Source organism: Mobula hypostoma, chromosome 13, assembly GCF_963921235.1.
Source record: "Mobula hypostoma chromosome 13, sMobHyp1.1, whole genome shotgun sequence".
NCBI classification, from domain to species: Eukaryota; Metazoa; Chordata; class Chondrichthyes; order Myliobatiformes; family Myliobatidae; genus Mobula; species Mobula hypostoma.
Genome location: NC_086109.1, coordinates 46,189,134 through 46,214,219, shown reverse-complemented (window position 1 = coordinate 46,214,219; position 25,086 = coordinate 46,189,134). Strand labels below are relative to the sequence as shown.

At 41.3% G+C, this 25,086-nt stretch overlaps 1 protein-coding gene across 8 annotated transcripts in view; it reads left to right on the top strand.

The window, feature by feature from the left end:
* The window catches only part of LOC134355570 (ankyrin repeat and SAM domain-containing protein 1A-like), a 441,540-nt gene that overhangs the window by 394,976 nt on the left and 21,478 nt on the right, over positions 1–25,086 (top strand). For all 8 annotated transcript variants that reach the window (XM_063065625.1, XM_063065619.1, XM_063065621.1 and 5 more), the window contains 3 exons: positions 18,728–18,853; positions 20,264–20,335; positions 20,423–20,509. In XM_063065625.1, the coding sequence (XP_062921695.1) occupies positions 18,728–18,853; positions 20,264–20,335; positions 20,423–20,509 (285 nt within the window). The remainder of the gene's footprint in view (positions 1–18,727; positions 18,854–20,263; positions 20,336–20,422; positions 20,510–25,086) is intronic.

Below are 25,086 nucleotides of genomic sequence, written 5' to 3'. Positions count from 1 at the left end.
CAGAAAGCACTGTACAGGTGCTAAGCACTTGAAATTGTTTTGTTGTTATCCAAATTGAGCTTTTCTGCCTTTATCATTACAAAAAAGATATTTCACTATTTGCTTCAACATTGGAATACACTAAAAGCATTTCATGACATTCCTTCATTTGTACAGCATATGTGAAATAAATATTGCAGGGAGTTAAAACTCATAATTTTTTTTAACTGCAAGTATTTTGCTAACTTTTAACAATGAACAGTGAACTTCTCTGACAGTATATATGATTATGAAGACACATAGTCCTCTTTTATTGTCATTTAGTAATGCATGCATTAAGAAATGATACATTATTTCCTCCGGTGTGATATCACAAAAGACAGGACAAACCAAGACTGAAAAAACTGACAAAACCACATAATTATAACATATAGTTACAAACAGTGTAACAATACCATAACTTGATGAAGAAGTCCGTGTGCACAGTAAAGTTCAAAGTTTCTCAAATGTCCCACATCTCACACAGACAAGAGAAGGAAGAAAAACTCTCCCTGCCATGCTGACCACAATCCAACTCTGAGTCATCCGAAAACTCCGAGCTCTGATCAGTTCTCCGACACCGAGTACTCGCCATCTCTGTCCGAACGATTCAACCTTCTTCTTGGTCGCCAAAAACAGGCAAGGCCGGGGATTTTGAGGCCTACCCTCCGAAGGATTCACGACCACACAGTAACGACAGCAGCGAACTGGCGTTTCAGAAATTTCTCCAGATGTTCCTCTGTGCTTTCACGTCCATTCTCCATCAAATCAGAATTGTCCACGGTCCCTATTTAACAGATACGATATCATTTTCACCGGAGAGCTGTGCACGCGCGGCACGCTGCCATCTTCTCCTTCTGTCGTATTATGTGTATCACGTAATACACAAGTCAAGCCTTGTCCTTTGTGGTATTAACTGTTACTAAAATTATTCCTTTCTGTGACTTTTTTTTCTTTCAATATGGTACCTAGTTTGACCTTCTATTCATCTCCCCTAATTCACAATTTTTCTTCTGGGATTGTGTTACTTTCTAATACTACACTTAATTAAGGAGATGCGCAGTTGAATAGCCTGTACTAGTTTCTTAACTGTAGTTTTCCCTTGTTTTGACATTGTCAGCTCGTACTTTGAGTACTTTTACTGGCATGAAAAATAACCCTAAAAGTGGGAAGTCTGGGAGATGGCAGTCACTGGTAGATACCTTGCTTAGGTAAATTATGTACTCAGTATTAGCCAATACAGTAACCGTAGAGGAATAAAACAACTACATAACACATCTGCTTAATGACTCTTTTTGATGGAAATAATTCCTAAGGCGTGTAGCTGGGGTGTTTGATGGTTGAGTTGAGTGTTCCCCAGTCTTGGCAATTTACTTGCAAACATTTCGCTACCATGCAAGGAGACATCATCAGTGCACTGTTCATTGCAGTGTGTCCTCTGAATGCTTGACCTTTATATTCTTATCAATCAGCTGATTGGTCATCATTTCACAAACTCATTTGCGATGTGGGGAGAAAGTCTCACCACCGATTAGCTGTGGGCAAATTTCGTGTGTTAAGGTCTGAAATCAGCAATGAGATTTCCTACCCATATCATAAATGAGTTTCTGAAATGACGACCAGTCAGCTGATTGATGAGGCCAAGCACTTAGAGGACACACCACAATCAACAGTGCAGTGCTGATGTCTCCTTGCATGGTGATTGGGAAGTCCTGCTCATGGTGAATGGTGCAGAGGTACTCGACAAAGTGGTCCCCTCATTTACAACATGTCTTATCAATGTAGAGGAGGCTGCATCATGAGTGCCAGACACAACAGACAACCTTAGCAGATTCGCAGGTGAAATGTTGTCTCACTTGGAAGGACTCCCTCGGACTGTGAATGGAGGTGAAGGAGGAGGTGTATGGGCAGACGTAGCACTTCGGCCACTTGCAGGAATAAGTGCCAGGAGGGAGATTAGTGGGGAGGGATGAGTGAACAAGGGAATTAATTCTTGCATGGTGACAAAATGTTTGGAAGTAAATTGCCAGCATTGCAGAGGGAGCAGTCCCTGCAGAAAGCGGTTTGGGGTGTGGGGGGGGATAAAAATATGTTTAATGCTAGGAATCCTTTGGAGCTAGCAGAAGTTGCGGAGGATAATATGTTGGATGTGGAGGTTGATGGGGTGGTAACGACAATAAGAACTCTATCACTGTTAAGGCAGCAGGAAGTTAGAGTGAGCACGGATGTTTGGGAAAAGGAGGAGATGCGGGTGGAGGCAACATCAATAGTGGAGGGAGGGAAACCCCATTCCTGAAAAAAAGGAGGACATCTCCAATATTCTGGTATGGAAAACCGTGTCCTGGGAACAGCTGCAGTGGAAGCGAAGAAACAAGGGAAAAAAGGGAATAGTATTTTTACAGGATATAAGGTGGGAAAAGGTATGATTGAGATAACCATGGGAATCCGTAGGTTTGTAGGAGATAGGAGATAATCAAATGCCAACTAAGCTAATCCCTTTTGACTACACAATGTCCATATCCTTCCATTTCCCTCATATCCATGTGCCTATCTAAATAACTGTTAAAAGTCCCGAATGTATCTGCCTCTAACACCATCCCTGGCAGTGCATTCCAGGCACCTACCATTCTCCACGTTTAGAAAAAAAACAATGTGACTCTCACATCTCCTTTAAAATTAGCACCTCTCACCTGATATTAAACATTTCAAACCTAGGAAAAAGATGTTGTCTATCTATGCCTTTCATAATCTTATTAACCTCTATCAGATCTTCACAACATCCGCCGCTCCAGATAACAACCCAAGTTTGTTCACCCTCCCATGATAGCACATGCCCTCTTATCCAGGCGACATCCTGGTAAACCTCTTCTGCACTCTTTTCAAAACTATAACTTCCTTCTTATAAGGAAGAAAGTTCTTTAGCCAGAGGGCAATGAATTTGTGGAATTCATTGCCACTGATGGCTGTGGAGGCCAAGTCATTGGGTATATTTAAAGCAAAGATTGATAGGTAGATTAGTCAGTTTGTCAAAGGTTACTCGGATAAAGTGCTAAAATGGGGTTGAGAGGAACAATAAATCAGCCATGATGGAATGGTGGAGCAGACTCACTGGGCCAACTGGCCTAATTCTGTTTATGATTATATTATTATGGGGTGACCAGAACTATGCAGTACTCCAGATGCAGACTAAATGGAGTTTTGGAAAGCAGCAACATAACTTCCTGATATTCAAACTTAATGCCTCAACTAATAAAGGCAAGTATGCCATATACCTTCTTAACCACCCTATCAACCTCTAGCTACTTTAAGGGAGCTATAAACCTGATATGGATATGGATTTGGACTATTGATATGGATATCAATGGACTGCTTTTTCTGTCTTATAGTTTTTTTATATTTTATGTTTTCACCGGTCTTGTGGATTTGGGAGGGTCAATGTTCTTGTGGTATTTTGTGTAGGGAAGGGGTTCTGAGGGTTAATGGGTTTTTTTGTTGGTTTCTTTGTGCAGGGGAGGGAGTGGGGAATACTATTCTTGTTGCATTTCATGTGGGAGAGGGCAGTTTAGGGGTTGATGATTGTATTCCCATCCTTTTTTTCTTGGTTTTTTGGCTATCTGGAAAAGAAGAATTTCAGATTTGTGTACTTTGATCTGCTGTAATCTTTGCCAGTCTTCTTTGCTATCTACAGCACCACCAATCTTAGTATCATCTGCAAACTTGCTTAACCCACACATCAACTTTTTCATCCATGTCATCACAAGCATCAGGGTCCTAGTGCAGATCCTTGCCGAACACTACTAATCACAGACCTCCAGCTCAAATAAGACCCTTCAACCACTACCCTTTGTCTTCTATGGGCAAACCAGTTCTGAATCCAAACGGCCAATTCACCATTGGCCCCATGCATCTTAATCTTCTGGATGAGTCTCCCTGTGAGGAACCTTATCAAATGCCTTACTAAAGTCCATGTAGACAATATTCACAGCTCTACTTTCATCATCACACTTGTCACCTCGTCAAAAAATTTAATCAAGTTAGTGAGACGTGACTTGCCTTGCACAAAGCCAAGTTGGCTTTCCCTAATTAGGCCATTGTTTTCCAAATGCTCATAAATCCTATCTCTAAGAATTCTCTCCAGTAACTTCCCTACCACTGACAGGAGGCTTGCTGGTCTATAGTTTCCAGGATATCAGAGTACATACATGTCACCACAAACAACCCAGAGATTCTTTTTCTGAGGGCATACTTAGCAAATAATATAGAACAGAAACTGTAAACAGGATCAATGGACAACAAACTGTGCAAATACAGATATAAATAGCAATAAATAACATGAGTTACTCAGCAGCCCTCCGGGACCTCACCTGTGGTATTGGTCAAGGCCCCATCAATCTCTTTACTAGCCTCTGTCTGGGTATAACCTGGGTATATTCCAACAGGACCTGGGGACTTATCTACCTCAATGCTCTTTAGGAGACCCTACACTGCCTCTGCCTTTACTTCAAAATGCCCAAGTATATCAATACTCTTGACACTGATCTTCACGTCCTCCTCCTTGGTATATACTGATGTAAAGTACTCAATAAGGAGCTCGCCCACATCCCTTGTATCCAAGAAAATATTCACCCCTTTATTCAAAAGTAGTCCCACCTCCTTCCTAGGTATCCTCCTGCCCCAGTGTATGGATAGAATGCCTTGGGATTCTCTTTAATCCAACCTGCCAAAGGTTCTTCCTGGTCCCTCCTGGCTTTCCTATTTTCCTCCTTGAGCTCTTTTCTGGCTTCTTTATAATTCTCCAGGGCTCTGTTTGTTTGTAGCTTCCTCACTTTACATTTCCTTTTCCTTCTTGACGAAATTCACCACCTCCTTTGACATCCTCTTTTACCTTCCCATCATTTTCCTTCCATCTGACTGGACTGTACCTGGTCCAATTGGTCTTTAAACACCTCCCACATGTCAGATGTGGACTTGCCCAATGAACTCTCTTTAGTTCCTGCCTAACACTTCCCGCCTCCCGCCCCATTACCTCCTTCTGTATCTTGCCTAAAACAGAGATACCCTGAGAAATTAAGCACACATTCCTGTCCTCCTCGTCCTGGTCGCCCCTGCGCCAGAAGAAGTTCCAATGATCTGAGAACCTGAAATCTTGCTCCTGCACCAGGTTCTCAGCCAGTTGTTCATCTGTGCTATCATCTTGTTGCTGCCCTGACCAGCATGTAGCACCGAGAGTAATCCAGAGATTACCTTAGAGATCCTGCTCTTCAGTCTTTTTCCTAAATTCCCACACTCACTGCGCAGGTCCTCTTCCCCCTTTCTACTGATGTCATTAGTAGCAATGTGCACTATGACTGCTCACCTTCCCCCTTGAGAACATCTTGCAGCTGCTCTGAGACATCCTGGACTCTAGCACCTAGGAGGCAACTCACCATTCTGGCACCTTTTTCTTGGCCAGAGCATCTCCTGTCACCTGCCTAAAGGCTGATTTATACTTCTGTGTCAAATGGACGCCATAACCTACGCAAGTGGCCTACGTGTGTTGTGTGTTGTGAGTTGGTGTGTCTGTGTCGCTCTGCAATTCGGGCATGTCATGCATGCGCACACACCTGCCTGTGCAAGGCTTCCTGGTCATGGTAGTCTTTCTCAGTGTAAACAAGTTTAAAGCGAGCGTCTTTTTTCGCAAAAGCGAAATAATTTCAGAGGTCTGTAAAGCTTTATGGAAAACATTGCAGCCAGAGTTCCTTCAGTCGTCAGTGGGAAGCTATTGCAGCGTAGGAAGAAATGCAATGCTACCAAGTGGACCAATCACAGTTGTTGCGGTGCGCGTCAGGCTACGGCGTAGGGATCCGCGTAGGCTCTGCGTAGGGTTCGCGGCGACGCCGTACTTACGCCGTCGATTTGACGCAGAAATATAAATCAGCCTTAAGTTTATATTTCCCTGCTGAGCCTTAGAGATTGCCTCAGTGCCACTGGAACTAGCTGCTTTTGCTGTGCCCTGACACGTCATCTCCCCCAACAGTATCCAAAGAGAGTTATTGCTGAGGGGAATGGCCACAGGGAACCCTGCACAAACTGCTTACTTCTGGTGCACCCATCGACTATCTGAAGCCTGCACTCTGGGTGTGACCATCTCAGTAAAAGTTTCAACTATGAGGTTTTCAGCCTCCCAGATGGTCCTGAGTACATCCAGCTCCATCTACTTGATGTTGTCAGTCAGCTGAAGTTGGGTGCACTTCCTGCAAATGTAGTCATCAGGGAGACTGTTAGGTATCCTGTAATCTCACATCTCACAGTAGGAGCATTCCACTGCCTTACCCATCCTCCAGCACTGAGCTAAGGACTAAGGGTTTATGGACAATAAAAAATCTTAAGTGTTATTGTCTGTATTTTCTTTCTGAAACCTTTGGCCCCAGGTTCCATAATCAAAGCAAATGATAACAAATGACCCAGCACCCTTCACCTCCAGCTGTTCTCACCAAAGCCTGACAACTCTGACACTGGCCCATTCCCAGAATAGGCCTTACTTCTTTTTATTTTCTCAAATAAAACTCATTCAAATGAGTCCCTCACGAGAAACTCTTTCTTATCAAATAAATGGCTCCCACCGTGCAATGACACTGTTCCCTCACTCCCTAATTCAAAGAATGACTCGCTCCCGATGCGATTTGTTATTTTCAAATACCTCCAGCCCTGCAACGATGCTGCTGTCTCACTTGCTAATTCAAAGAATGACAAAGTATTTTATAGTGCTGCCACTGTTAAATGATATTGAATGATTGGACAACCAAACCAGCTCAAAACTGAGCATCTCTGAGTCACTTTGGGCTATCAGTATCAGAATTGTATTTCCCTTCTATACCATTACCATTAAGCCAGGGGATCCTAGATGAGTGACTGTGGAAGAGCATGTATAGAGCTGCATCATGTGCATTGATAGAAAATTACATTGCAACCTGAATCTGTACCATATCCACAAATGCATTACAGCAAGATGGCAAAGATCCCATAATAGCATCTTCCTAATCCACAACCTTTGCAGCCAGGAAAAAGACAGACAATAGCATATGGGAATGCCATCACTTGCAAATTCCACTTCAACTTGCACATTACCCACCATTCTGGTTTGGATGCTTTTTGGTGTGATTGGTGGTACTGTATTGTCAAAACCCTGCAGCTTCCTGCCCAGCAACACTGTGCGAGTGCCTTCTCCAGATAGACGAGTACTTAAAGAAGGCACCTCATTACTATCTTTACAGGGGCAATTTGGACAAGACATTTAATAATAATTTTATTGTGTAATTCTGGAAAAAGAGTCACCACTGATTCGAAAGTAAATTTGATAAGGCTTTGGCCTTTGTGATAAGGTCTTTCCAACTAATTTGCTTCATTATTCCAAGGTGCAACTTGAACCATGGTGTTCTTTGCTATAATTTTATGACAAAGAATTTTCTTGGTAAAAGTTGAACCTCAGAATATCCACTGCAAGCATTTCACTACATTTTCCATGTTTGTAAGTGATTAGTATGTCAAAGCTTTACCCATGACACACACAATCCATGCTCCCCTGATCTTTGTATGATCTGATGGTACTTTCAAGGCTCACCATCATAATCTTATATTTGCATAGCTCTGTTTTTAGTTCACAGTTTTATGACATTCAACAGCGTGTTGTAATGTCTTTAGGGGTGGTGGTGTGGAGGTTCTTTGCCAGTTGTTTCATTCATTATGTTGTAATAATGAGGACACCTCTAGGAATTTTCTGAATTTACTTTTAGTATTATTTAGGTTTCTTTAAAAATAGTTACTCAATTCTTAAAATCGTAAGTTTTCAGAAAAGTTGCAATTCAAATACTCATTTGCTGTGTATCAGAGAACTGAAATTGGGACTAAAAGTTGGACCATTTTACCTTCTGAGCAGTGGTGAATAAATATATTAATATCCATTGTTTCTGCATACTTTAAAAATCAAGTCAATAGTAGAATTATTTGTGAATAGCATGGAATAAAGCCATTTGTCATGACTATAGATAAATAGGAATACAAATGTTTACTAACATTTTTACCTGTTGATTATGGAGTAACTGAATGCAATGTGTGTGAATTTATTAATGCAGTCTCTGCTGCCTAAAAGGAATGAAAATTGTTATTTAAGTCCTTAGTATAATTACGATTGATTATTCTCAGCCGAATAGTTTATTATACTGGGGTTTCTCATCTTTGTGCTCAGCACAGTTGTCAAACTGCAATTTGCACAAAAATATAGCTTTGATTATTATTTTAAAACAATTGGTATTTTCATCTCAGTTGTTCACCTCATCATAATTTGCAGCTGCCATGTACTCCATTGTGTATTTTATAAACCTAAGGGCTTTTGGTGGAAAATGAGTTGTCATTGGATTTTTTTTATATAGATTCACTGGTGATGTCTTACTGTTCTCTAAGTAATCTGCTTAGTTTTATGTGAAGCGTATGTTTGAACTCCTAAGGTCTACTTTTGCTATCTGGACTTGATGAGCTGAACAGTCACAACCTTTGAAACTTTTACTAAGAGTTCTGTGCCTGATGATAAAGTTTATCTTTCCCATTGTAGACTTAACATCATCGTGTCAGATATACGTTGATAACTGCTTAAAATGACAGGCTACATTAATATTGGCCTGTGCTTAACAGCTGTTTTTAGTTTCATTCCAGTGCCGTTCTTGGCAAGAAGCCCCTTCTATCAAGCAGCTATTCAGATTTCAATCACGTAGGATCCATGGAGAGTTACAGTTGTGTGCACTTGGACATCACACGCAACAAATTAGGAAGTGACTTCAGATTTGGTTTGAGCTGGCCAGAATATTTGATTTTGATGAGTTCAAAAACAAAGGCAAACTTTTAGTTCATTTTAGGAAATTAAAATTTTTAAGGCAAAAAACAACTAGGGAGCTTTTAAAATGTTTTAAAATAGACACTGGTAAAGATGAATTCAAATAATTATTGGAAAGCTATCATCATCATCATCATCAGGAGCTGTACCCAGTTTGAGTTTTGACTGCCATGGCCCACACACTCCTGTTTCAAGTCAAGTGGATCAATTCATTGGTATTCATTTTCAGTTCTCTGGCTGCTGCCTCCATCATCATTTGTCTTTGTCTTCCTCTTGCTTTCTTCCCTTCAATCTTTCCCATAATTACCATGCATTCTAACTCCTCTTTCCTAATCACATGTCCAGTGAAGTTGCATTGCCTTTTCATGATCTCATACATTATTTCTCTTTTTGTGTTTGCTCTGTTCATGACATCCTTATTAGATATTCGTTTCGTCCATGATATTCTTTGCATCCTCCTCAGAAACCATGTCTCTGCTGCTTCAATTCGATTCCTCATGTTACTAGATATTGTCCAACATTCTGATCCATATAGCGTAACTGGATAAGCATAACATTTCAGTACTCTGAGACAGGTTGTCATGCCTAGTTTAGTATTGGTCAGTATACTCTTCATTCTCGTAAGGATGTCTTTTGCCATCCCTATTCTTTTGATGCCCATGTCGCACCTGCCATCTGATGTCACCCAGCTTCCTAAGTAGCAAAAGTTCTGTACTTGTTTTATGTCTTCCCCGTTTATTCTCAGCCTGCAGATAGGATTCTCCTTCTTCTTGGATATCACCATAAATTCTGTCTTTTTGCAATTGATAGACCCATTTTTGCACTTTCTTCAAAAACTATAATGGAAAGCTTTAATGTCTTTTAACAATAAATTAAGCCATATATACGTATATGTTCTTGGTGATTTTCTTTCATTATGATCATCTTCTATGTGTAAACACTCCTCCCGCCTCCCCACTGTACCTCCTGTAAAATCTTTGAACACAATAATCTTTATAAGTAATTTGCAGTGAGGACAAGTTTGCACTGTGTATTAATCTCCAGGATAAATTTAATCTCAGAACCATATGTGTACCTGTTAGAGACACCTTCAGTATTTCTTGGCAGCTTTGGGATTTCTGCATCAAATCATGTGTTAAAATGCCGAAGCTGATGTCAGCCTGAAGGAGAAAAGATGGCAAATCTTACTAGTTTTGCTATGATCACTGCCATGAAATCTGGGCTGCCATTCACTTAATTCTTTTCCTACCAAAAATCATACAAGGGAGACCAAGGGTAAAACTGGATTTGCAGTCCCCCTGCACTACAAACGTATTGATGTATTTTTGTAATGAAACAGTTTAGCAAAGTGCAAATCGAATCACAGTGGTATTGTTTTTTTTTCAACACACATCAAAGTTGCTGGTGAACGCAGCAGGCCAGGCAGCATCTCTAGGAAGATGTACAATCGACGTTTCAGGCCGAGACCCTCAGCCTGAAACGTCGACTGTACCTCTTCCTAGAGATGCTGCCTGGCCTGCTGCGTTCACCAGCAACTTTGATGTGTGTTGCTTGAATTAACAGCATCTGCAGAATTCCTGTTGTTTTTGTTTTTTTTCACTCTGCTCACTCTATTCATACAAATTGTTCAAAGCAGATTACAATGTTGCAAGCTGCTCTGACATTTCTTCATATTATTGGTGAATTTAGATTGATCCCTTTTCCATTCAAGAACACAGATAATGTCAGTGCATTTTTCAAATCATTCCACGTGTTCCACGTGTAGTGCTTGTAGAGTATATAAAGTCAGTTCACAATTAATTTTGAATTCCTATTTGAGAAACTTCAGAATTTTCAGATACATAATCCTGAACTTAGAATCAACTAGTTTAAACTTAATCTGCTTGATACTTGCAAGACATGAACTCAAAACCAGGAAAGGTAGTGAGGAGGATGCAGAGGCTTTGGGGTAATTTAGGCAAGTTGACTAAGTAGACAGATACATGGCAGTTATAACTTTGACAAATAAGTATAACTCATACAGTACATGAGTTATAACATGGATAGTTAGAAGAAACAAAAAAGTTGTATTTAAATACGATACATAAAAGTACTGGAGGAACTCAGCAGATCTACAGAGGGAAATGAACTGTGGTCATTTTGTGTCAAGATCCTTCCATCAGGATCAGGTGGGGGGGTGGATGATAGATGGTGGATGGGCAGCACAGTAGCCTAAGAGTTAGCACAACTCTGTAATGGCTCGGGGTGTCAGAGTTCAGAGTTCAATTTTGTTGTCACCTGTAAGGAGTCTGTACATCCTCCCTGTGGAATGCATGGGTTTTCTCCAGGTCTTCCGGTTTCCTCCCATAGTTCAAAGATGTGCCGGTTGGTGGATTAATTTTTCATTGTGATGAGGCTAGGGTTGAATTGGAGGGGCTGCTGTGCAGTGCAGCTCGAAGGGCTGTATATCTACATAGAATAAATAGTAAAGCAACGGGTGGATACAGGTGAGGGGGTGACAGGCAGCTGAGAGTGGAAATGATTTAAGAAGCTGGAAGCTGATAGATTGAAGGGACAAAGGGCTGAACAAGATGAAATCTGATAGAAGAATACACTCTCAACCCAAATCCTCGACTGTCCATTTTATTTCCCTCCGTAGATGCTGCTTCCGCTGCTGAATTCTTCCAATATCTTTGTGCATTGCTTCAGATTTCCTGCATTTGCAGTCTCTTATCCTTTTATTATTTAAATGATAGGTTGCCCGTGTGAATGTGCAAAGGAATCTGAGTGTCCTTGTGCCCTTGTCACTGCAAGAAAGCATGGTACAGCAAGCTGTTTAAGAAGCAAGCAGTATGTTTGCTTTGATTGTACGAGGGGGATGGGAATTGGAGTGATAGAACTGTTGTTTTACAAGGAGAAGTAGTGAGACTGTCAGGAAGGATAGGCAGATGATAGGGTAAAATTGCAGTCAGTGGTATGAGTTGTAGTGTAAAAGGGGGTCAAAATTGAAAAGGATGATGGATGCAGAACTGAAGGTGTTAGATTTGAATGCATGCATTATACAGAATAAGGTAGATGATCTTGCACCGCAGTTAGAGATTGGGAGGTATGACGTTATGGACATCACTGAGTTGTGGCTGAAAGATTATAGTCGGGAGCTCAACATCCAAGGATACACATTGTATTGAAAGGACAGGCAGGTAGGCAGAGGGGGTGATGTGGCTGTGTTGGTAAAAAAATGAAATCAAATCTTTAGAAAGAGGCGACATGCAATCGGAAAATGTAGAATCCTTGTGGGCAGAGTTAAGAAACTGGAAGGGTAAAAGGACCCTGATGAGAGCTGTATACAGGCCTCTGTGTAAATTACATCTCACAGGCTGCAAATTACAACGGGAGATAGAAAAGGCATGTCCAAGGCATGTCAAAAGGGCAGTGTTACGATAGCCATGATTTCAATATGCAGATAGATTGGGAAGCTGAAAGGTCTGAAGGTAGATAAGTCACCTGGACCAGATGGACTACATCCCAGAGTTCTGAAAGAGGTAGCTGAAGAGATTGTGGAGGCATTAATAATGATCTTTGAAGAACTAGTCAATTCTGATATTGTTCCGGGGGAGAGGGGGGTTGGAGAATTGCAAATATCACTGCACTCTTCGGGAAGGGAGGAACGCAAAAGAAAAGAAATTATAAGCTAGTTAGCCTGATCTCAGTGGTTGGGAAGACTTTGGAGTCAGTTGTTCAGGTTGAGATCTCGGGTGCTTGGAGGCACAATGTAAAGTAGACCAAAGTCACCATTGTTTCCTTGAGTAAAAGTCTTGCCCGACAAATCTGTTGGAATTCTTTGAAATAGCAAGCAGTATGGGCAGAGGAGAATCAGTGGATGTTGTGTACAGGTTTCTCCTGCCATCCGAAGGTAGAGCGTTCCTGTGATATGGTTTGTAAGCCGAAATGTCGTAAAGCGAAGAAGCAATTACCATTTATTTATATAGGGAAATTTTGTGAGCATTTGCAGACCCAAAAATAACCTACCAAATCATGCCAAATAACACATAAAACCTAAAACAACAGTAACATGTAGTAAAAGCAGGAATGATATGATAAATACACAGCCTATATAAAGTAGAAATACTTTTCCACAATCATTCTCCATAGGGAAAATCTCACGCAAGCGCCGTCGGCAGAAAGTCTCACGCAAGCGCTGTTGGCAAAAATGGTGCAAGCGCTCTCAAGTAACCTTTAAGCAATGAAGCTGCCAAATCATACCAAATAACACATAAAAATGTACAGCCTATATGAAGTAGAAATAATGTATGTACAGTGTAGTATCACGGGAATCAGGACAGCGCCGAGCACACTGATGATGGTGTTAGACTGAGTTGTCGCAGGTTGGGGTGGTGCAGTGGCTCCCACCCTCCGGGCCACCAACTGGTACCGATCCACGAAGCATGCAGGGGTGCAGCGGTAGCTGGGAGGCACACAGCACATCTTTAAGAAAAAAGCCGAAACAAACATGCTAATTAATTAGGTGCTGCCCAGCACGTAATTGTCAGCCCAGATCAGTGCCGATTTCTGATTGCATCATCTCTGATCTGGACCGACAATTACGTGTTGGGTGGCACCTAATTAATTAGCATGTTTATTTGGGCTTTTTTCTTAAAGATGCGCTGTGTGCCTCCTGGCTACCGCTGCATTCTCCGTGAATCGGTATCTGTCTGTGGCCTAGGGGTTGGGGTGGTGGGACACTGGGGTGTCATCTCATCATTGTCTGTTTCCATTAGGGCAGGCAGGTCATCTTCTATCTCTGCCCGCCTCAATGTCGAAGGTCGAGGTTGGTCATCTGCTGTGGCTGATGTGGAAGGCTTGCTTGACTGCTGAGCCTCGCGCATTTTTCTATCACACAGTTCTTTGTAAGCACTCAAACCATCCTGCAAATATCCCCTAAACTTACGTACCCTTTCAAAATTAAAGTCATACTTTATTATTGCAGCGAAAATCTCACGCAGTTGCTTCATGTTCAGTTCCTGGATGACTTCACTTTCTGTCTGTTGGCTATTGCATTCGGTTTTGATTGTTATCCTTTCCTCTTCCAATTGCATCAGCTCTTCATCTATCAGTTCTTGGTCATGGGGTGCCAAAACCTCTTCAACAACATCTTCATCAACTTCCACAGGCCAAACTCACTTTGTCCTTGCTTCGTTCACCACGATCGAAACGCTTAATTATGTCTAGTTTTACGCTAAGTGTAACACCCTTACGAGCTCTTTTAGGCTTTCCGGATACCATAGATCTCATCTTGCAAACGGATGCTCACAGGCACGTGTTTAAGCAATGCCGGGGAGAATGCAGTTCCAAATCCAGGGGAGAGCGGCTGCTCGGGGCGTGCGCTGATTTTTTCGCACACTGATTTTTTTTCGTAACAGTGAAAACACTTTCTGAAAGCGAAAACAGGATACTAATGTAGGTCTTTCGTAACAGTGAGGTTTCGTAAAGCGAGCGTTCGCAAAGCGGGAGACACCTGTACTTGGACAAGATCTTTGACAAGATGCCACACATAAGGCTGCTTAACAAGATAAGAACCCATGATATTACAGCAAAGATACCAGCATGGATAGAGCAGTGACTGAATGGCAAGAGGCAAAGGGTGGGAATAAAGGGAGCCTTTTGTGATTGGCTGCTGGTAACTAGTGGTATTCCACAGGGGTCATTGTTGAGCCTGATTCTTTTTATGTTGTATGTTAATGATTTGAATGATTGAATTGATAGCTTTGTGGCCAAATTTTCAGATGATACGAAGATAGGTGAAGGGGCAGGTAGTGTTGAGGAAACGGAAGCTGCAGAAAGACTTGGAAGGATTTTGGAGAACGGGCAAAGAAGTGGCAGATGGAATACAGTGCCAGAAAGTGTATGATCATGCACTTTAGTAGAAGGAATAAAAGCATAGACTATTTTCTAAACAGGGAGAAATTTCAAAAATCCAAGGTGCAGAGAAATTTGCGGAGTCCTTGTGCAGGATTCCCTGAAGGTCAATTTGCAGGTTGAGTTGGTGTTGAGGAAGGCAAATGCAATGCTAGCATTCATTTCGAGAGGACTAGGATATAAAAGCAAGGATGTAATGCTTTCCTGACTTGGAATTTCAGACTATATATTGTATACATTTCTCTGACATTAAATGTACTTGTAGTGTTCTCGTGCAGTGTGTTGAAACTCTGACTAAACACCAAGTTAAACCGGAGTCAATGAAGACAGAGTCGTAGTAAGGTTAACCATTTACTGTTCACTCTTCCACATTAACGTCGTATGGTGAAAACTGTTGATAAAAAAATACAAACATTATACAGTGTCTGTTTCATTCTGGAGACCACGCGCGCTCTCTTCTTTTAGTGAGTGTCTCCATCCGCCCTGAGTAGCGGGCGAGGGGGTCACGTCAAACCGCCATTGGGCTCGAGCCGACCCCGCGTTTGAAATTGAAAAGCCGGCACACGCGCCGCCCCAACCGTCGCTTCCTTAACAGAAACCGCGTTAATATTTTTACTTCAAATACATTCTTATGAACTTACGGCATTGCTTCTATAATGTTTCTTTGTGGGTAGAAACGGAGCTCTTCACGATCATGCTGCACGCATGGCATCCACCTTCACACCCTCTCCGAACTGGAGGTTACACATAAGACGTGGCGAAACCAGAGGTGATGTCAGCACATGCCGTGATATACCATAGACCAGCGGTCCCCAACCACCAGGCCGCAAAGCATGTGCTGCTGGGCCGCGAGGAAACAATATGATTTGGCAATATGAGTCAGCTGCACCTTTCCTCATTCCCTGTCACACCCTGTTGAGCTTGAACGCATGCGAGGTCATTGCCCGCGCGTCATCCATGTCAGCGCGGGAAGGAGTTCAGCTCCTCGAGCTTGCAAATGACAGCGGGCTGAAAAGTATGTTTGATATAACATCTCTGCTGGCATTCTGGATCAAAGTCAAGGCTAAATATCCTGAGACAGCCACGAAAGCACTGAAAATGTTGCTTCCATTTCCAACATATCTCTGCAATGAATGCAACGAAAACTAAATTGCGGAATAGACTGGACATAAGGAGCCCTGTTCGAGTATCGCTGTCTCCCATCAACCCTCAATAGGACTGTGTTGTTGCAGGGAAACAAGCCCAGGGCTCCCACTGATTCAACGATATTGGTGTGTTGCAATGATTTTATATGTTCATACGGGGAAATTATGTGCTGTGTGTTTAATATCCAAATGTTACTTAAAATGTTATGATGCTATTGACTTATATAATCATATAACAATTACAGCACGGAAACAATCCATCTCGGCCCTTCTAGTTCGTGCCGAACGCTACTCTCACCTAGTCCCACTGACCTGCACTTAGCCCATAACCCCCCATTCCTTGCCTGTCCATATACCCATCCAATTTTTCTTTAAATGATAATATCGAACCTGCCTCCACCACTTCTACTGGAAGTTTGTTCAACACTTACTTCAAGCTTCCCTGTCCTCCCCTGATAATTGACTTATCACTATATTCATGCGAGGAAAATATGCGCTGTGTTTAATATTAAATTCGTTAGATAAGCCCTTTTAGAAACGAAATTGAGTGTATTAGCCAATTATCGCCTATATTCTGGTCGTGATTAACACCCCCCACCCCCTCCCCGAACAGAATTGCCAAAAACGATTTGCAGAAAAAAATCGGCAGGTACACGCAAGTGCATTGGTTCCCGCGCAAGGCTTCATGGTCATTGTAGTCTTTCTCTGGGTAAACACAATGTATTTGACTGCTACTCTTGTCCGTTGGCAACCCTACCCACAACCCCCCCCCCCCACCGGGTCAGCCAGTCCGCAATGAATTAACCTTTGTTAAACTGTAGCATAATTATCAACCTTTAACTTTAACTAGAAAATAGTTACAAACAAATCATTTAAAGCGTAGACCCAACAAAGTCAAATAAATGCCTTAAGGGCAACACAGTACCTGTTGAACTTATTGAAATATCGTGAGCAGTTTTGGCCCCCTTATTTAAGAAAGGATGTGCTGACATTGGAAAGAGTTCAAAGGGGGTTAACGAGAATGATTCCGGGAATAAAAGGCGTGTCATTTGAGGAATGATTGATGGCTCTGGGCCTTTACTTGCTGGAATTTAGAAGAATGGGTTGGGGTGGGGAGAGGGATTTCATTGAAACCTTTCGGAAGTTGAAAGGCCTAGATAGAGCGATCTAGGATATGGAGCGGATGTTTCCTATAGTGGGGGAATCTAGGACCAGATGGCACAGCCTCAGAATAGAATGATGTCCAGTTACAGGCAGCTGTGAAGGCCAGGTCTGTTTAAGGTTAATAGGTTCTTGATTTGTCAGAGTGTGAAAGGTTCTGGGGAGAAGACAAGAGAATAAGGTTGAGAGGGAAATAGCTCAGCCATGGTGAAAAGGCAGAGCAGACCTGATTGGCCGAAGAGCCTAATTCTGCTCCTATGTCTTATGGAGTACAGAAACAAGATTAGAATGGCCCTGATGAGAACACATCCAGAATATTGTAGGCAGTTCTAGTGCCTTTATTCAAAAAAGATACAACAGTACTGAGAGGGCAACAATGATTCACCAGACTGATTACCCGAATGGCAGGACTGTTGAAGAAGGAATTGTTTGGCTAGGGCTGTATTCAGTAGAATTTATAGGAATGAAGGATGGTTTAATTGAAACACGTGACAGATCGGATTCATGGAAATTGTTATTCTGTCTGAGAGATATAGCACTATAGCCAGCATAATTAAGGACCCTCAATGCACTGTTATAATGAATTGGTCTGTATGAACAAAGTTCAAAATAAATTTATTATCAAAAAACATGTATGTTACCATATGCTACTTTGAGGTTCATTTTCTTGAAGGCATTTACAGGAGAAAATAGAATAGAATTTGAAATGAAAGAAATAAAATAAAATAGAATTTGCAAAAAACTATACATCAACAAAGGCTGACAAACAGCCATTGTGCAGAACTGCAAATGAAAAACAAGAACGAGTTGTCAAGAGTCCTTGAAAGTAAATCTGCAGGTCATAGAATCAGTTTGGAGTAGTGGTGATTCAAGTTATCTATGTATGTTCAGGGGCCTGTTGATTGTAGGGTAGTAACTGTTCCTTAACCTGGTGATGCGGGACTTAAGACTTCTGTACCTCCTGCCTGATGGTAGAAGTGAGAAGAGGTGACGATCTGCATGGCAGGGATCTTTAATGGATGCTGCTTTCTTGTGGCAACACTTTATGTAAATATACTCTGTGGTAGGGAGGGCTTCGCCTTTGATAGATTAGGCCGTGTCCACCACTTTCTGTAGCCTTTACAGTTCTGGACATAGGTGCTTTCATACCAGGCCGTGATAAAACCAGTTAGGTGACACTCCTCTGTTCATCTCTGAAGTTTTTCAAAGTTTTTGGTGACATACCAAATCTAGGCAAACTTCTAAGAAAGTAGAACTGCTGTGCATCTTTTTTGATGACACGGGCTGGTCCCGGTACAGATCCTCTGATATGTTAAAACCAAGGAATTTAAAGCTGCTGACTCTCTCCACTTCTGTTCCTCTGATGAGGACTGACCTATGGACCTTTGGTTTCCTCCTCCTGCAGTCAATAATCATCTCTTTGGTTTTACTAACATTGAGTGAGAGGAGGTTGTTGTGGCACCATTTAACCAGGTTTTTAATCTCCCTCTTGTATGCCAATTCATCATTGAATTGCAAGACAAGTTTTCACTGTATCTCAGTGCAAGTGACAATAATAAACCAATTTACTAATATGTGACTATTGCACAGTTTCATTTTTATTAGCATGGCAGCAACCAGCTTTGTTTTGTCATTCTTCCAGGAAGATCGACGCGAGTCTCGAATAACACTTCGCCCACCTAGTTTAGCCACACCATACGCTCCTGTTCAGAATTGGCAGCACCAGCCAGAGAAGCTTATTTTTGAGTCCTGTGGCTATGAAGCTAATGTGAGTATTTAGAACTGGATTTTTTTTTTAATTCATGACATTAATTAAGAAATGAAACGTATCATTTTTGCACAATAGGTGATATACCTAATTTAGTCTTTTACTTTTGCGATAGCATTGCCATTTATTTGAACTTTGAGTTAAAAATTATGGAGAGTAATGGTTGGAGCGCATTTGAGACAATTCACCACTAAATACTGTTAATGTTCACATTGACCACATTTTTATCGAAGGCTACTCTTTTACCAGTGTAATTGCTTATGCTAAGGTATTCTTTTAAACCTATGTTACATTTATCTTTGTGAACAGTCACATTATACAGTTTTGTGTTATGAAATGTAAAGCAATATTTCTGCTTCCATTTTCATGTAATGTTAAGGCTTTATAAGACACTGGTGAGGCCTTACTTGGAGTACTGTGAGCAGTTTTGGGCCCCTTATCTAAGAAAGGATGTACTGACATTGGAGAGGGTTTAAAGGAGGTTCATGAAAATGATTCCAGGATTGAAAGGCTTATCATTATGAATGTTTGATGGCTGTTGTTCTGCATTCACTGACATTCAGAAGAATAGGGGGGAATCTCATTGAAATCTATCGAATGTTGAAAGGCCTCAATAGAATAGATGTGGAGCAGGTGCTGCCTATGGTGAGGGAACCTAAGACCAGAGGAGACAACCTCAGAATAGAGGGGCGTCCATTTAGAATGGAGATGAGGAATTTCTTTAGCCAGAGAGTGGTGAATCTGTGGAATTCGTTGCCACAGGTGGCTGTGGAGGTCAAGTCATTGGGTACATTTAAGGCAGAGGTTAATAGATTCTTGATTAGTCAGGGCATGAAGGGATATGAGGAGAAGGCAGTAGATTGGGGCTGAGGGAAATGGATCAGCCATGATGAAATGGCTGAGCAGACTTGGTGGGCCAAATCGTCTGATTCTTCTATATCTTGTGGTCTTATGGTCATACATGAAAATGTGTGGTTTATTTGATCTTTTGTTGACTCTTTTAATGGGGAAGAAGTTACTTCTCCAGAAATTATCTGAGTTTTCCTTTTACATCTATACTTTTTAAAAGAAGTGTCTTACTATTCATAGCACTTATTTAAACAACATAAAAATTGAGAAACCTTTAACTTAAAGAACATTTTGCAAGATACACTCTACCCGGAATTCTAGCCAGGAGCATGTATCGATTATAACCGTTTCGATGGCAAACTCTGCCATCTTCTTCAGGGGTGATGCCTGGGTATGTCTGGTGGGACAGTTATGATTGATAACTATATCTGGCTAGAAGCCCGAGAAGAGTTTATTTATCATATATGCCGGGAAAGCACTAGATCCTTTTTTAACATTTTGCAGGTTAATTCAATACAACTTGTTGAAACTATTGCAATTAACTATCTTTATTTGTTGCAGTATTTGGGTTCCATGCTGATTAAAGACCTAAAAGGGACTGAATCAACCCAGGATGCATGTGCAAAGATGAGGGTTTGTATAAATAGTTCACAAATCGATCCAGTATTTAGAATTAAGCCATGTTTACGTCTTTAATGCATCTCCTGTGCTTTTGTCTAGAAATCTACTGAACAAATGAAAAAGATACCAACTATTTTCCTCTCCATCACTTACAAAGGCGTAAAATTCATTGATGCATTTAACAAGGTATTTGTGGGATTATTAAACATCATTACTTTATATATTCTACTTTTCAGTCAATTTTAAAGAATTTTAGATTCATGCACAGATTAAGTTGACTTAGCTTTTGTATTGTATCCATTTATTTTACCACTGCAAGTTTAGAATATCCCAATATATACTGAGAGATTATCTGAATTATAATACACTGAAATCTGATGTTTACAAAACAAATTTGGTAAACTTTTTTTTCGGAAATAATGTCTTACTGCAGAACAAAACCTTCAGCACTGAACCTTATGTTGTAAATAGTGATTTGGTTTTATAATGTGTGTGAAATGGAAAACATCATTATGATAGACATTTTTTACGTTACCCTGATAACAAAATAGTGCAAATATAATAGCAGATCTGTGACCAGAACAGTAACTGTTAACTTGACTTGTGTCTGCCTCTTTCCTCTCAACAAGGTAAATTACACTTTTCCTTTGGGGAACTGACATCTCAGGACTTCATTTTTGGATAATTTGGAACCATGTTTTAAGTTATTTTGTGTTCCTACTTACTGGAGAGGTTTACCCAAATGGAGCTGGAAGTGACTGGCATTTTTAACCAGTTGCTCAGTTGTGATATTGCTGTTGGCTGCAAGTGTGATATAATATTTTCAATGTCACACTTTCAATAGTGGGATTTTGAATTCTTTGCCTTGCAAAATGCTGGAATTTCTGTTAAGCTACATTAAAAATCATGAGCTAATCTTTCTATATGTTAACATCAAAACACTCACTCAGTAAACCAGTAATCTAAGACTTTATGGAGATCCTACAAATATTTCCACATTGCACCATCAGAAACATTCTTTCAAAACAGCTTTACAGTCCTCTCAGTGCTTTCCTGAAATATCCTGATTTGCCTAAGACACAGACTGCACATTACTGCAGGAATAGTCATTTCAAAATAGACTAGAATTTCCTGGCATCAGTAACCCACTGCACCTACTGCTCACTTAGCTACAAGCCTGTGCTTCCAATGCAGACACCAGGGTGAAAACGTTCTGCAAGATCCATTCTGCTTTTCATTGGCAGGGTTTCTTGAAATGCAAGGCCTATGGACATAATTAGCATCTTACAATTCAGCCAAAAGAAGCAACTATTAGACCTGCCGTAAAAGACTTCAAAAGCTGTTCTACCATGTCAATTGTAACCACTTGCCAAGACTTGCAAAAAGCTGTGCATGTTTTAGACATTCAGAAACATCCAGTAAAAAACTGCAGAGAATTGTGGGTGCAGTGAAGGGCATAGAAACATGCCTCCCTTCTGCGGCCTCAGTAAAGCAGCCAGAATAATCAGGCATTCTCTCCTCCTAACATTGGGCAGATGATACAAAATCCTGGAAAAACATACTGAAACCCCTTTTTACCAGGTGTCTCTAGAAACACAGATGGTTAGCCCCTCACTAACAACCCCATGTACTCAGCGGTGAGAGACCACCTTTCTCAAACTCCTTAGGTCTAGGGTCTATATGACTTGGGTCCCACCAGACCAGGAGAGCTGGGATGTCTTGACCACCCACACCCCAACCTGAGCAAATGCTGCCCACTTGCATTCCTGTCAGCAAGAAATACCAGATCGTACACTGCATGCAATTATAAGGAAAATGTATTTATAAATATCAACTTAATCAAACAGTTGTTAAAGAAGAAAGAAAAAAGGAAAAGGGCTCATTATAATTAAAACAGTCATATTTGAATAAAGTTAGAGCTCAGATCTTCCAAATTTGGCACGATGAATGTCCTTGTATACACAGCACCAACTCTTACTTGCTGATCACTAATAGAACTTTCCATCTTGGACTTCATCAAATCGCGCATTCTAGTTGGATTGAATTCTACCGCTGGTTCTCTCAATCTTCTTCTCTCTTCATCTTCCACCAAAAAAAGAACCTCAACCCCTTCAGTGTCCATCACAAAACCTCTCCACCCAGCTTTCTCTAGAACCTTCTCCCAATTCCACCATCCTGATTGACTGACCTGGTATTTGTAAGCTAAACGGTGCAACCTCTTATCTTTAATGGTAGCCCAAAATCTACCAGCAGAACACCCTGCTTCTACAGAAAACTATTAAATTAAATACCATACAACATTAGCAGTAAAAGCTTAACCAGGGTGTTACAAGATAGGTGGATAGTTTATTGATCCCGAAGGAAATTACTGTGTCACAATAGCATTACAAGTGCAGAGATATATAAATATATAAATGTTAGAAGAGAAATAAGAAAGAATTTTTAAAAAAGTTACCTCAAACAGACTAACAGGAGGGGTCATCACTTCCATGGCTATAGGTTGACACCGAGGGTAAGAATGACCTCATATAGCACTCTTTGGAGCAGCGGGGTTGTCTTAGTCTATTACTAAAAGTGCTCCTCTGTTCAGCCAAGGTGGCATGCAGAGGGTGAGAAACGTTGTCCCGAATTGCCAGGATTTTCCGTAGGGTCCTTTGTTCTACCACAGTCTCCAGTGGAGCAATTGTCAAACCTCCTGAAAAATTGGGTAAACTCATTAGCTCATTCACGACTGCATTCAGAGGCTCTACAGCTAGGGCCTTGAGGTCAGTGATGTTCCTCATGCCTCTCCACACCTCCTGTGTGCTGCTCTGCCCAAGCTTGTTCTCCAGCTCACTCCTGTATTCCTCTTTAGTCACCTTGATCTTCTCCTTTTGCTCCCTCTGCACGTTTCAATTCCTCCCTGTCTCCTGATCCTAAGGCACCCTTTTTGTGGTTGAGAAGAGGTGACCCATAGTTTGTTAGGAAAGCAGCGAACAGTCCTTGATGATATTGCAGTGTCCACACAGAAGTTGATGTAGCCAGTGATTCAAGTAAGACCACTAATGTCCTCCCCATATGGTTCACAAAGCGCATTCCAGTCAGTAACTTCAAAGCAGCCCTTCAAGATCTCGATGGCCTCTGGAGCCCATTTCTTTACTATCTTGGTGGTAGCTAGCTGTTGCTGTACTTTGGGCTTATACAAGGGCATGAGTGAACTAGGTTGTGGTCTGATCTTCCAAGTGGGGGGAGAGCTGTGGAGCTGTATGCATCTTTAATATTTGCATACAAGAGATCCAGTGTTTTCTTTTGTATGGCACTTGACAAACTGATCGAAGGTGGGTAGGGTTGCCGAGAGAGAAACATGGTTGAAGTCTCCCTATACTGCAGTGAATGCATTAGGATGTTGAGTCTGAAGTCTCACGATGATAGTGTGAATGATGTCACACACAGCATCGGGACTGCGTCAGAAAGGCAGAATGTAAACAATGAACAATATGGCGTGGCTGAACTTGCGCAGGATATAATACGGATGCAAATTCACGGCAAGTGGATCAAAGTCCTGATAGCAGATTCATTCTTTCACAGTAATGTGACCGAGACTACACCATCTGTTGTTCACAACCACAGCAAGCCCACCTCCCTTTCTCTTACCGCACTGTAGATTAACTCTGTCTGCTGGTATCATTGAAAACCCATTCACAGTAGTGCTGGAATCCGGGATTCGCTCACGTAACCGTGTCTCGGTGAAACACATTACAGTGCATTCCCAATATTCATTCTGTTTCCTCGTGAGTACTACTAGTTCCACCATCTATTTGCCAGCAATCTTACGTTCCCCATAAGCAGGAGATATAGTTTATATCTCCATCTCGATGCAACACTTTTTACCTAATCTGCAGTCTCAGGATCTCCATCTCAGCTTGTTCAAAATATTGAGCTTCTGCTGGGCAAACAAAGGCTGCTTCCCAGCTGCTAGTAGCTGCTCCCTCATATACACAATTTTGCCTCCACTACTGTAGTCAAAGCACTCAATGGAATAAAGTATTCTGAGTGCTAGAAGGATGTTGAAAATGTTCTTAAACAGATTAATGTTCATTGATATTTTGCAGTATTACTAGCCAGTACAAAAAAAACGAAAGAAACGTGCTACATAACGATTAGCCAAACAAACACACAGAGCTACTGTAACGTGCTGCCACCTCGCACGGCGCATACGCACACAATACCATCACCCTCAAGGACAGTCTCTAATCCATTGTTATAAGACTTTTGAACGATCCCCTGGTACGATAAGATAGACTCTTGACCTCACAATCTACCTCGTTATGGTCTTACACCATATTGTCTGCCGGCATTGCACTTTCTCTGTAGCAGTTTATTCTGCATTCAGTCACTGATTTTTCCCTTCTACTGCCTCAATGCACTGATGTGATGAAATGATCTTTTGGACAGCTTGCAAAAGAGTTTTTCTCTGAGCTTGGTACATATGGCAACTTACCAATGATTTAAATGCATTTGCTGCAAATGGTACTGTTTCAGCTTGTGGAGTTGTCGTTGTTACAGTGGGCTATTGTAGAAACCTAGAAGGAAATTTGTGGAGTTCAGCAGTGGAAATTTTGGGACTTCATAATGAAGTTTTGTAATGGAATCCCAAACCTCGTAACATGTAATGTAGTAAATTTTGCCAGTTTCATTTCCCCAACAACTACAATGCTGTTGCCTGCCATTGCCTTAAGAGTTCTTATTCAAATTATAATGAGATTGATCTACGTGATGCTATT